At 38.3% G+C, this 13,809-nt stretch overlaps 1 protein-coding gene across 1 annotated transcript in view; it reads right to left on the bottom strand.

Moving 5' to 3' along the window:
• Nucleotides 1-13,809, bottom strand: part of LOC149271462 (integrin alpha-7-like) — a 79,140-nt gene that overhangs the window by 31,358 nt on the left and 33,973 nt on the right. Inside the window, exons 2-3 of the mRNA XM_089507396.1 lie at nt 4,410-4,537; nt 3,945-4,024 (exon numbers count right to left, since the gene is read on the bottom strand). Of these exons, the coding sequence (XP_089363522.1) occupies nt 3,945-4,024; nt 4,410-4,537 (208 nt within the window). The remainder of the gene's footprint in view (nt 1-3,944; nt 4,025-4,409; nt 4,538-13,809) is intronic.

The following is a 13,809-nucleotide window of genomic DNA, read 5'->3' on the forward strand; positions in this document are numbered from 1 at the left end:
ACGGATGATATCATCACGATATACAAATATATTTGAGGTCAATGCAACACTAAGGGGCAGTCCTTACCCTTACAAAGAGCAGATAGTATGATGCCAACTGGATTGGAAAAGTCATGTTTGGGGCTTAAATCAGGAAAGGGAGGGGTTTTTTTTTGCAGTGAGGGTGGTAGAGCTCAGGAACACATTTCCTATAGAGGTAATGACCACAGTTCATGTGGAAGCATTGAAGATTTAATTTGTTTTAAATAATAAAGAAAATGCATTAATGGGTATGTGATAAGGATGCAGGGAATAACCCAACTGCCCTTGGGGTCATGAGATAACCCCCTATTTTGGACTGACCTGAGATAGGTATTTCTTTCCTTCATCTGAAATGAGGAATATTTTGGAAAGTTTGATCTAGATGGACATATAATTTTTTAACCTAAGTGTAAAAACATTTCCTTCAGTTACTAGACATGAATATAGTCTCCTTGATGAGTGACTCAGGAAAGTAGTAAAACTGAGTGGTGATGCTCCGTAAATCTAATTTATAATTTCTTCTTAACCCCTTTGTGAGAAAGGCTGATTTTACTTTTTGTACCCTTCGTGACAATGGCCGTTTTAACATTTCTGCTCTGCTCGTGTTTAGTTGTAATTTTCTTCTTTCCCGTTTACTGAACCCACACACATTAGATATTGTTTTTTTCAGGACAAGAAGGGCTTTCTTTAGATGACATTGTTTTGATTGTATCATATTATTTACTATTAAAAAAAGTATAAAATATGGTGAAAAATTTAGAAAAAAATGACTGTTTCTAACTTTTAGTTGAAAAATCTTTTACTCATCTATAAAAGGTAATGAAAAAACCTGCTAAATAGATTCTACTATTTGTCCTGAGTTTAGAAATACCCAATGTTTTTGTGTTTTTTTGCTTTTTTCTACACATTATGGGTCAAAAAGTACAGGTAGCATTTTTCTTTTTCAAAGCCATTTTTTCCAAATCTGGTAATTCTTCCCCCCATGTGCCATTTCGGGTATCTTTGAAGCCGGCCAATGCAATTTACCCCATCAAGTCATATATTTTTGAAAACTAGACAGCCCAGGGTATTCCAAATGCTAGTATTTTAACCCTTTCCAAGCACTAATTCTACTATCAGCCTTTGTCAAACTTTATGGTAGTCATTTTTTTTGCATTTGTTTTTTCACACACATTTTACTTTAGGTATGAATAAACAGGTTCTGGTATATGTCACTATCATAAAACACCCCAATATGTGTTTAGCAACATATCCTGAGTACAGCGATACCTCACATGAATGATTTTGCCTGGCTGTTTGGGGGCAAAAGGGCCACATTTGGGGCATGCGCATTTTCAATGTTGAACTTTGGCATTTGGGGATCCACTGCCCATGCCCTATTTGGTACATCTTTGAGCCGGGCCATTTCAGTGTGCCCAACAAAACCATATATTTTTGAAAACTAGACACCATAGGTTATTTTAAATGCTGGTATTTTAACTCTTTGCATGCACACATTTTACCACCAGCATTTTTTCAAAGTTTGCAGTAGTATTTTTGTGTGTGTATTTTTCCCCACACACACCTACTTTATGAATTTACAGCTCCTGGTATATGCCGCTGTCACACGACACCCCAATATGTGTTCAGCAACATCTCCTGAGTACAGTGATACCCCACATGCATGGGTTTGTCATTTTTGGGGGGAACTAAAAGGCCACATTTGGTACGTGTGCATTTTTCTAATTGGAAATTAGATGTGTGGCCATCCTTCCCCCCGTGTTAATTGGGACATTGTTGAATCCGGCCAATTCAATTTACCCCATCAAATCATACATTTTTTAAAAGTAGACACCCCATGGGCATTTAATATGCCAGTATTTTAACTCTTTCCATGCGAGAATTGTTTTAAGCTAATATGATAATTTTAGGACTTGCTCACAAAAATATATTTTTTATATATATATTTTAAATTTTTTTTGCCTTTTTTAAAACATTTTTAACATTTTTTTTTCAACTTGAAGGTTCCCCTGATAGTGACATCAGAGGGAAATTATTTTTACATTTTACTGGTTTTTTACTATTTTTTTTCTAATTATTATTAATTTTATTTTATTTTTAATTTATTTTTTCTAATCACACTGTGATTAGAAAGCTGGGCTCCATTGACTTGCATGGTTGAATGCAGTACCTGTATTCAACCTGCAAGTGGAGCCAGAGTTCTCTAGAGGGCCTGGAGACCGTCTAGCGAACCTTTTCATCTTTATTGGTTTTTTTCCTGGGCCGCCGCCATCTTGCTGATGGCGAAGATCACCGGCAGCTGCGGCCACAGTCCATCAAGAGGTAAGTGTTTGGTGTCGCTGGATGCCTCCTGATCGAGGCATTCCAGCGACACCATTTAAGTTTAGGAGGTGATCGTTGATCGTTGATCGCCTCCTAAACGCTTTTAAAACGGGCGTCCCCTGTAGTACACGATGTTTGATTACCAGCTGTAAAATGCTTTGATTTTAAAACAATTGCTTATAGCCAGCGTGTCTAAATGTTGTCTTTAGATGTGCCAGACATGGCCCCTGATTCCGATCATGGCGTTGCTGAATGCCTCGAGGTTGAGGCATTACAGCAACGCCGTTTGGGTAAAAAAAATCGATCACGGATCAATTTTTTTTTACCCGTTTTAACAAATGACGGTCCTGGCACGTCATTTGTTGTTAACGACATGTTTTTCCGTGACGTGCCCGGACCGGCAATTGTCATCAAGGGGTTAAAACCTTCCAGAAACCACAAATCTAGGGATGATTTCAGGACATAAGAGTTATACAACTAGCAGGAGCCCTATACAGCTGAACATATCATTAGGATGTGAACCTTGACAGCATATTCTACATACACATACACATGGGACATGGGTAGAAGGTTAAATGGTTGTGCATCAGGACCTCAACACGACACAGCGACACATAGTGTTTGGGAAGCAGTGATATTTGCTACATGATAGTCTCACGTAAAAAGCACATTTAGGCCTTTTAGGTTTTTGGTAAATCACGATAGTTTGTCGTGTTTCAGCAGGTATATTGACTCATTACACAGAAGCACCATGAGTTCTCACATAACATTTTGCAAGTTCATTGGTGCCTGGAAATTGGAATGAAACACCAGTATGGAATTTTAATGCTAGCTGGTAATTCTGACTCATATTACTGTGTAGTTAAGGACATACGTGTGGATTAACAGTACGTGAAAGACCCCCAAAAATATACCTTGGGCAAAACTGTGTAGAAAACTAGTACTACATAAACACTGAGTTGAGGTTTATAAACCAAATGCTGAAAACGATCCTGATAAATGGTTTTGTTACATATCATTTAGAAAACAGGTTTTTAACAAAAACAGTTGTATTGTGTTTTACATTTAAGTTAAATTCCAAGTATTACCCGCCAGATGAGGCAATATAAAACAAAATCTTTACATATGTCATAGAAATTGCTTCTGCCCTTGTGCTACACTGATTTAAGACTCAAAAAGCCATAATCCACACACACACACATATATATACTTAATAAGGAAAACTTCATGTATTGAAACAGAAGTATCCCCACATAAATACACCCATATCTGTATATATACTGACAGATCCCAGCTCCTACCTGCAGAGTATCTCCCATGTCTGTCGGCTATTGGCTGGGGGATCCTCCCACATTAACGCTGACCCTTGTCTTTTCGTTGCAAGCAGAGAGCCATGGAGTCGTTAAACAACCCCAGAAGTCTGACTTGTGATATAAATCACAAATCCATAAGCCACATAAGAGGTCACCTACGCTAAGGCGAGGGGATTACCATCTCTTCATCTTATGACAATTTTTAAGGAGTATTCGTGTAGAGATGAGTTATCTCAATTCAAAACTAGTCATAATAACAAGACATATACAAGAGAAAAAGTAACCCACCACAATCTTTCCACCAGGACCTTGACTCTTCACAACTACCCCGAGCCATTGATTTTCTTTACTTTCTCGACTCCTGTGCACTGAGAAATATAAAAAAAGATTTAATTTATAAAGGAAGTAACAGCAGACATAAGGGAGCGTGTAACCAAAACACACACAAAAGTATCTGGTGACAATTTTACATAATAGTTTTTTTTTACATGATTGTTTCCGCCTTCAGTTGCTTATAGTTGAACAAATGTATGGAAGGAGAATGAAATGGATCATACGTATATATAAGACATTTAAGCATTAGAAAGTTGTAAATGTTGTCCAAAAGTTTGTCCAGAACTAGGTTTTATACCCTAGTTACATTTAATGTTGCAGAGTTGACCTTGCACAATCCCTATTATTAAGAGTGTAAATGCAAATCTCAAGCTTGGAATGAAATATCGTTTCTAAAGGTTGGCTACTCAGATACTGTACCTCCAGTGTCAATATCCACTCGTGTACATTCCCTTGACTCGGAGGTCAGTGGACATTGATAGAGACCTCCTGTTCGTTTGGCATGTTGATGCGGTAATGCTGAGGCCTGAGGAGCACCAACTAAAAGCCTGCAAAAGAAGAAAAATGTACCTTTTAATGTACTGAAATACTGTATATATTGACTGTGCATGGCTGGATTCTATATCCGATTGGGCAAGAGCCAAGAGCGACACTTTTAAAGGAAACTGCAGAATATTAAAGAAGGGGCTTATAAGCAGTACCACACATATCTGTCAACACTCCAACCATGATTAGCATGATCTACCATGTTTCAATCTCTATCACAGTCTACTTTTAACATTCTCAATATTTATTACATTTGGATTTGTACCTAGAGAACGTAGAATGTAAATGTGACATGAAAAATAATACAATCACACACCATAATGGGGCTCGACGATGAGCACTGTGATGCTTGGTGCCCGGAGGAACGTTAAAGGTGTCTATACATTAAGCTCAAGTTTGACTCTAATAGAAGTCTACTGCAGGTAGAAAGTTTAATAGTCAGTCCGTGGGAACTGAATGGAGGAAACTGTATGTGTAATCATATCTGACCTTCATCAGCAAATGACATCTTCACCAAAACATTTCAGCTAGCAATCCTCCTATACATTAAACATATAACACTCCTAAACATATTAATACATAGCAAAGCTACACATGTGTAAACAGTGGCTGCTCACGAGGTATGGTCCATTTATTTTACTAAACATCCAGCAAAAAGCCCTTGAGCAGTACGACACACTCATTTCAAGATGTCGCTCTATTTGTAGATTTGCAAGCAGATTTGGCACACAGTAACCTTCTTCTGGTGGTTTAATCACATGAAAACAACATGTTTTAAGAAGAATGTTCCGCTTTCTATGGCAACAACCTTTTAGTGTCTGCCTTTGTATCACATGACAATTAAGCATTCCCTGATAAATGAATGAGGCTACATTTGACATGATTAAAGAATTATCTATTGGGAAATGTTGGGACATTAAACAATACTTGAAATTAAGCTTTTAATTGGTGCATTTAGTAAAATGTTTTGCACTTTTAGATGACAAACTGGATAATTTTGACAGGGTCACCAAAAATGCTCAGGAGTTGCTTTGACCCATACTTATCTAGCAGGTCTGGAAAGGCAGGTGCTCACTACCAATGCATGCCATAGGAATAGCAATAACCCATCCTAGGTTTGCTGAGTGCTGCTCATTTATCCAGGCTTTCTGCATTTGGATGTTTGCCCGCTCCCAGGCTTGTGTATTATGACCACTTACTGTCAATTGCAAAATTAGGTGGATTTATGCTCAATGCTATGCATCAATGAACTAGGTGAATAAGAATGTACCTATAGCTGATCATCATAACAGTTCTGTACAGCTACAGATGGCTAATCTGACTCCTTTATTTCCATATTCCTCTATATTTCAGGATTTAATATGTTCTATAACAACTCCTAGTGCCCGGTTATCACTGTTTTAATTGTTAAATTGTTATTCACTTTGGGTCACTGCCTGTATCGCATTATTTTGGGATCAATTTAGATAATTACCAGTGTGAGCTCCAGCTGCCAATCAGCTGTGCATACTGGTAACGGCACATCTGCTGCTTTCTCTGTGGGCACTTACTTGTTGGGTACTACTCTGTGGGTACAAGTCTGTGGGTACTAAGTTAGATTGGTATGTTTTGTATCCCTTCCCAGGAGTAGGTTCACAATATACACAATATATACAATGAGAGTCTTATCTACCAAATGTATTTTGCTGCTTCATCACTGGACCACTTCACTAGAATTACCCCAGGGCTAAAAACTCAGTCCTCCCCTAGAAAGGTTGATTTCGGGTTGTATTGTATGAGATTTGCAACACTAACAATATGACTTTGGGATACAACAGCCATAAGCAGATAGTAGGCTGGATTTAATGCCTGGGATACATCTATTTATCATACATAATTGAATGATAATCATTGCATAGATCGCAAGATGAAAAAATAAGATGATAAGGAGATAAGTTGTCCCAGATTCATTAATTTAGGTAAAATGCATTACTGCTTTAATCTTTTCCCCCCCGTTGTAATCTATGCAAGACATTGAATCCACCCGATATATGAACAATTCGCCTTTGGATATAAGAAGGGGCGGCTACAAAACCCATTTTCATGGGATTATAATACAGTAAACGTTGCGGACAGGATTTCTTTATTTAGTAGTTTTGCTCTTATACTGCAGCATTTTTTTGGTTTGCTGTTATTTACTTCATTGATTGCTAAATGTGCATCCTGTCATATATAAAGTGTTTAAGTGCACACACTGCAGCCATGCTGTAAATATATTGCAGCGTGTGCTGGTTCCTTGTTGCGCATCGAGGGATCCTGTTATAGCCAGTATTATAGTATTATATTCTAGAACCCAGCCATGTCCTACGCAACGTACAAGCGGCCTCATTATCTATTTCCTAATATTGTGACCTGGCTGGTGCTCCCAGACACACAGCAATAAGACATACAGTATTAGCACAGTATGCTTCATTGCAACAGCAATGATACAAGATACCATGTTTCTTATTACTAGTATAGGATAAAAAATACATTCTTAAAAATAGTGTGCTGTTATTTATGTGAAATGTTATAAACCATTGAAGACTAAAACTAGAGGGTTAAAGCTTTATTTCACGGCAAGAGTGGAACAGCATTCCAACAGAGGTGGTAGAGCTTAATACGTAGAGGGAATTTAAACATGTCTGGGATAAGCATAAGACTATCGGAACATAAGACAAGACAAAATATCCCAATAGGAAAAACATGGATAGACTAGATTGGCCGAAAAGCTTCTTATCTACTGTCAAACTCTATGTTTCTATGAGCCTCTGGTGCTTATTAAAGGTGCGCCTTGCTTCTGTTACCCGCTTTTACCTGACACTGACATTAACAAATCAGCAGGCCAAGCAATGAGGCACATTAGGCACGGATGCCACTCTGTTGAGCCGATGCTGATGTACGGATCTGGAATCCTGTCCTGAAGACAGCTACTAACAGCTGTGCAGGAAGCAGAAATCCCACAGCTGTAACCCTTTCAAGGCCAACAGTTACCAATTGATTCTCACATTAAAACATTATCCTAACCTTCATCTGGACAATTTGCCATCAATCAAATATATATCATCAATTATAACAAAATGCCAGCAGAGTAACTCATACCACACCATGTGGTCTTCCTCAAAGTTTGCTTGATGCAACCCCTTTCCTAATCACTTAATCTATGAGAGTGAAAGTACCATTTGGACTGAAGCGTGACGGGCAGAAAATCAGAGACCCGCTTGTGACTCCAACTCTCAGAAATGCACCTGTGCTTTCAGTGACTCAGTCTGAGGAAAGCGGTTTGGAACATTGCTGTGAACATTTTCACTGAGAATACTATAGTGTCAGCTTTTCCTTTATGGAAAGACTTTTGTAACTTCTCATTCTCATTTGGCTTATTCCACCAGGAATGTCTACCCTGCTGCAGACATTTGTATCGTCCACAAAAAAAGACACTATTGGGACCTTTTGTAATTTCTCTAATAAAAATATAACAGAAGTTAATTCATTGACCACTCTAAGGTGATTTCTAACAAAGACCCGTCTGCTTCTGCTCTGCAGAGGAGAAAACCCCCACAGAGCCATTTGGCTTTGCCTCTTTAGGCCTCATTATACATCGGCCAGCATAGTAGGCCATGGACCCTGAACCATAGAGGAGAAAGCATCGAGGGCGGTCCCAAAATGGCTGTGCACCACAAAGATCGAGTGATACTTCCGAGCGAACGTCAGTATACTGAATGGGGGGGCATCAGGGTCCCAATAAATGTAAAATTGGATTTATCAAATCTAAGCCAAAGGACCTTGGACGTGACAAATACTGTCAACGAAAACACAATGGAAGCAGCAATAATATTAACTAAGCAAAGAGAAAAAGCAGCTTAATCACATATTGCCTAAGATGGAAATCTGTATTCTCATGGCACCACTCGAAGGAAAAAGCCTATGTTTTCTTAGTCTTCCTGTTGAGGAAAGGAGATGGGGGTCAGAGCGAGGTATACTTCAGAATATAATAACCCCGGACTCCCGGAGCACAGCTGTATGCAGCGGCCAGGCACAGAGGCAGCATTATGTATCGAGGAGTGACAGGAGCAGATAGTTTGGAAGAAAGAGAGGGTTGGGAAGGCAGAGAGATAGGAAGGAAACAGCTAAGGAGAAAAATCAAGAATTTACTGGACGCACCCTCTCATCCAGTGTCATGATAGAAAATCCATATGGTCCTCATTAAAGCACTTGTTCCTATCAATCTATTCGGTATACAATGTTTAGAAGCATGATGCATTAACTATTTGGGAGCCAGACCAGAAAACATCATATTGATTATGTCTAAATGCCTAAATAGCTTTCATTAATCCACAAACATAATACGTCCCCCAAAACTTTTGCCTTTGAAAGGCTTGTAGGATTACTGCTCAAAATCACAGCCTAAATCACATGGCAAATATGTTTTCTTTATTTCGATTATATAAATGTACTTATTTGTGCACAGTTACGATATCTGTAAATGCATAATCAATGTTCATTTTAAGATTTCACTAACTATGTAGCACTTTGGGATTTGTTACAGATCTGATCTGCAGCCGGTCAACATCTGCTTCTGTTTTATGCTGACATTCATAAGGCCTGCAAGGTTCGTTTTCACAATAGTATCAAAGGGGGGTACCTTGGACAGCACCAATATAATACCGGTATGTATCAAATCAATAAATGGATCATTAGCTTGCTCTGATGCTTTTCCCTTTTGAATATACGACGGTAAAAGCACTCATACATTTATGTATGCTCATCCTCTATGTAAAAGTGATATAATCCTATATATAAAGCAAATATATTCAATTGAATTAATGCTGATGGAGGACAACTACAGACAGAATGGATTGGTGGTGGATATGAAGGAGATTAGATTACAGCCAGTGAGTTAAAAAGGACCCTCTGAGGAATTGTCATTAAAAAGGAATGGGAAGCTTCAGTCTGTAATTAAAAAGAATGAACAGAATAATGCTACCAATTAGCTTCCAAGGAAATCCCACTAATTAAAATTGAACTAATTCTAATGTTTATCCCCAGTGAAGGTTAAAATTAGCACATCTCGATTAATTATTACATCTAGACAGTGTGAATGATAACGTATAGGGCCTAGATTCTATAGCTTTAATAAAAGTAATTCAATTGTACCAGGGAGATCCTAAACAGTATATATGCTACTATAAAATGGAACAGCACTTTTTATAAATGAATGTTATAAACATGCCTGCTTTAGCTTACTGGGAGTTGTAGGGCTTAGAATTAGGTGAAAGAATTAAAAATAAATTGTATCCACAGTGCACTGGTGATTTGGATTTCTGATAAATCTGCTTATTGATTTAATTCTAAAAGTTGCACGTTAATACAATACTAATGCGATGAGTGCTATAAATGAACTTAAAAACATATAAACTCTGTAAAGGATGAGTAGCTAAACAAAATGATGCTGCGGTCCTGCTGTGTCCACGGGTCAAATTGGAAGACAGCTTGACACAGAACAGGTAACCCCAATTAAAAGTAGATCAGGTTTAATTTCCGGGTTAACCAGTGTTCAGGACCTATGTATTTGATTTTTAAAATACCTTTATAATAGAAAAATTATGGCTCAGTTACAAATTAAATATTATTTCGAAGAAATAGCTGAAAGATCCCTTTGATTTAATTCAAGGCATCCCTGGGAATTTATTTAAAAAGACTGGAGACCAGGGAAGATCGTGAAAACTGATTGTTGATATGCAATCTTATAAATCCTTTTTAAAAGTTTTAGTTCTAGACTATTCACTTTATCTGGAAAGCTGTTATTTTTTAGTTAGTCTGTCTCTGTAATGCTCTGCAGTTGCAGCACAAAGTATCGGAAGTTATAAATACTATAGTTCACTTCTGCACTACAAAAAAACTTTACCCCAGAACTACATATCACATAAATATGGGACTGGCTACCAACTACGGCTATTGTTGTACTACAAAATATATCAACTGAAGCAAGCCAGGAGGTGCATGAGGGTGATGGGAGTTGCTATTTGACAACATCTGGAGAGTACAGGATACACAAACTAGTTGCAGCACAATTATAATGGAAGGTGAGAATTTATATTGGGAGCAGATGACTAAGCCAGTTATTAACTAACCTATTTAAAAAATGGCACATGGGGACGAAAAAAGTTTTTATATTTTAAACCCCCTGTTGCAGTTGTTGCTTATTGTTCTATGATTTGAAATGTCTTGCAGTAAAGGAGACCTCTTGTAGCAGGCCTATAGTGTTTTCGTCCCCAGATACAACTTAAGCAAATGCTTCTACTCAGTTATAAAGTGAAAAGAAGTCAAGGTTAGAGTTTTATTGGCTGCAGAAAGCGCGATAAAACCTTAAACTCACCATGCTCACAACACATGCCCGTTTTTAAAGGGACACCATGGGCAGGCAATTCCTTCAATGCAATGAAACCAAGCGGCTTATGGAGTAAATACCAGCCTTACTTAAAATTGGACACAATGTGTCACAAAAATTGTCCTTTTCTACGTAATTACTATAGTGAAAATAAGCGTTTCTGCATTACTAAATGTCTTCATGGTACTCGACCACAATAATGTTACACAGTAGCAGCTATCTGCTAAATTACTTACATGCAGCAAATGTTTAACCCGATAACATTTTGGGAAAAATCTGACAATTATCAATAAAGTTATGAAATAACCTAAAGTCACATGCTCATGTGTTGAAATGTGAAAATAAATATAAATAATACTTCCCAGATAAGACCGCAGCTGCCCAAAAGAACACTCTTCCTCAGGGTGTAGAAATTTAAACCGACCAAAAAATTATGGGGCGCAGATACATATAGGGAAAAAAACAAAACAATATATAGTGTAGAGTGTAAGATCAATCTTATGTGGAAGTGAAGTGTTGCACTCACAAGTGGAACAGATGATACAAACCCATCAAAGTGAAATGCAGTGATATCTTTAATGATCTTCGTGTTGAATCTAAAAAAATAAACTAAAATGGTGCAATATCTTAGGTAAAAAATCAAGTTCACCGATAAAAATGCACTCACATTTAGTCCATGCACTCAAAGTGCATAAAAGCGTGTGTATAGAAAATCCACCGATTGTGGAGTATAAAATAGTCCAAATAGATCCTTCCAAACTCGGTTCGCCGACTTGGCTTCCTCAGTAGAAGTGTAATCGATCCGGTAAGTAGTCTTGTTACATTCTTGTGCTCTTTTTATGGCCGTTCCCGTATTGCATCATCACGCGCCGTCCATTTCTTATCTGTTGTTGTCGCCGCGTATCGTGTGTCTCCCGTCGTTCGTTTGTGTATCAGTAAAGTTTCGTTTGAAAACGTGGGCGGTCCAGCCTTTGCTCAGGGAGATCATCACGCGATCCTCCCAGTGGGCGGGGGTAAAAAGACAGGCAGTTAAGAGCAGTTTCTCGAACGGACTAGTGAGAGTCTATTTTATCCGATCTGTATGCTATAAGAAAAAAAGGGATAGAAAGGGATATAGACGAAGAAAAACCGAACCCACCGAAGGCATTGTAGGTTCCAACTGTATATTCTTGTGTTCGATATATTTATTTTACAATAGTGTGAGATTATAATTATTTTTATATGTTCCGTTATTTAATAAAATGAGTTTATATCAAGAATAAAAAGTGTCTGAAGTTTATTATTCCAGAATCAATGTGAGTGTTTATGTATTTAATTGTGACAATTTATTATGTAAAGATGTAAAATTTTAAGAATAAAGTGCAATAAAGATGTGTTTATATAAATATCTTGGAGTGAAATCAGGAATCAAGATGTCTAGAGTTTATTTTATGGAATTAATTCAGTGATTTATTGTAATGAATATGATGTGATTATAAGATAATAGATGAAATATAATATAGGTGTCAGGAACCAATTTTTCGCTGCCTGAACCATGGCTTTTTTATACCTGTGGCGTTTACATCTGCGACCACTAGTGGCCACCCTCCGCCCTCTGGAGCACTCAGAACTCAGGTGTGCCTTGTTACCTGGGTTGAGCCCTAGTCTACATCCAGCTGGGCCTTGTTACCTGGATTACCCTGCCTTCATGAACCTGCCCTGCCCTTCAGTCAGGGCCTTTGTATTGAAGTCTATGGACCTTCCTGCTGTGGCTCTGCACCTGTACTGTTCCTGGTTCCCTGCTTTGTGTCCTTCCAAGTGGACTCCCTGCTTTGTGTCCTTCCAAGTGGACTCCCTGCTTTGTGTCCTTCCAATTGGACTCCCTGCTTTGTGTCCTTCCAAGTGGACTCCCTGCTATTGTGTCCTTCCAAGTGGACTCCCTGCTTTTGTGTCCTTCCAAGTGGACTCCCTGCTTTTGTGTCCTTCCAAGTGGACTCCCTGCTATTGTGTCCTTCCAAGTGGACTCCCTGCTATTGTGTCCTTCCAAGTGGACTCCCTGCTATTGTGTCCTTCCAAATGGACTCCCTGCTATTGTGTCCTTCCAAGTGGACTCCCTGCTATTGTGTCCTTCCAAGTGGACTCCCTGCGATTGTGTCCTTCCACGTGGACTCCCTGCTATTGTGTCCTTCCACGTGGACTCCCTGCTATTGTGTCCTTCCAAGCGGACTCCCTGCTATTGTGTCCTTCCAAGTGGACTCCCTGCTATTGTGTCCTTCCAAGTGGACTCCCTGCTATTGTGTCCTTCCAAGTGGACTCCCTGCTTTGTGTCCTTCCAAGTAGGCTGTGTGCCTTTCCGTGCCCTTCCAAGCGGGCTCCCTGTCAAAAGACTTATTACCGGCATTTATTTTGCCATACGTCCGGTTTCTTGCTTTGACTGTATTACCCTTATTTGCTGGTCCTGTTATACATAAAATACACTACATTACCTGGAATTCTGATTGTGGTGTCTTTGTTTGCATAATCATGCACCGTGGGTTACATACTGAACCCCAAGTATCCAGTGCGCATGGGCTCCTACCCGACCTGATCACCCGAGTCCTGACAATAGGTACTACAAGTGTCAGGATGTCCACCATTCATTACATGGAATCAATAAATTTATATCAGGAATGAAAAGTGTCAAAAGTTCATTATTTTAAAATCAGTATAAATGTCTGTGTGTTTAATTGTAACAATTTATTATATACAGATATAAGATTATAAGAATATTTATATAAATATATTAAAATAATGTCAAGAATCAAGATGTCTAGAGTTCATTTTATGGAATTTATTAAATGATTGTCTAAAAGAATTTGATTTATTATAATAAATATACTATGATATATA

This window comes from Sceloporus occidentalis, unplaced genomic scaffold (genome assembly GCF_023333645.1).
Source record: "Sceloporus occidentalis isolate IW3139 unplaced genomic scaffold, rSceOcc1.0.p SCAF_506, whole genome shotgun sequence".
NCBI classification, from domain to species: domain Eukaryota; kingdom Metazoa; phylum Chordata; class Lepidosauria; order Squamata; family Phrynosomatidae; genus Sceloporus; species Sceloporus occidentalis.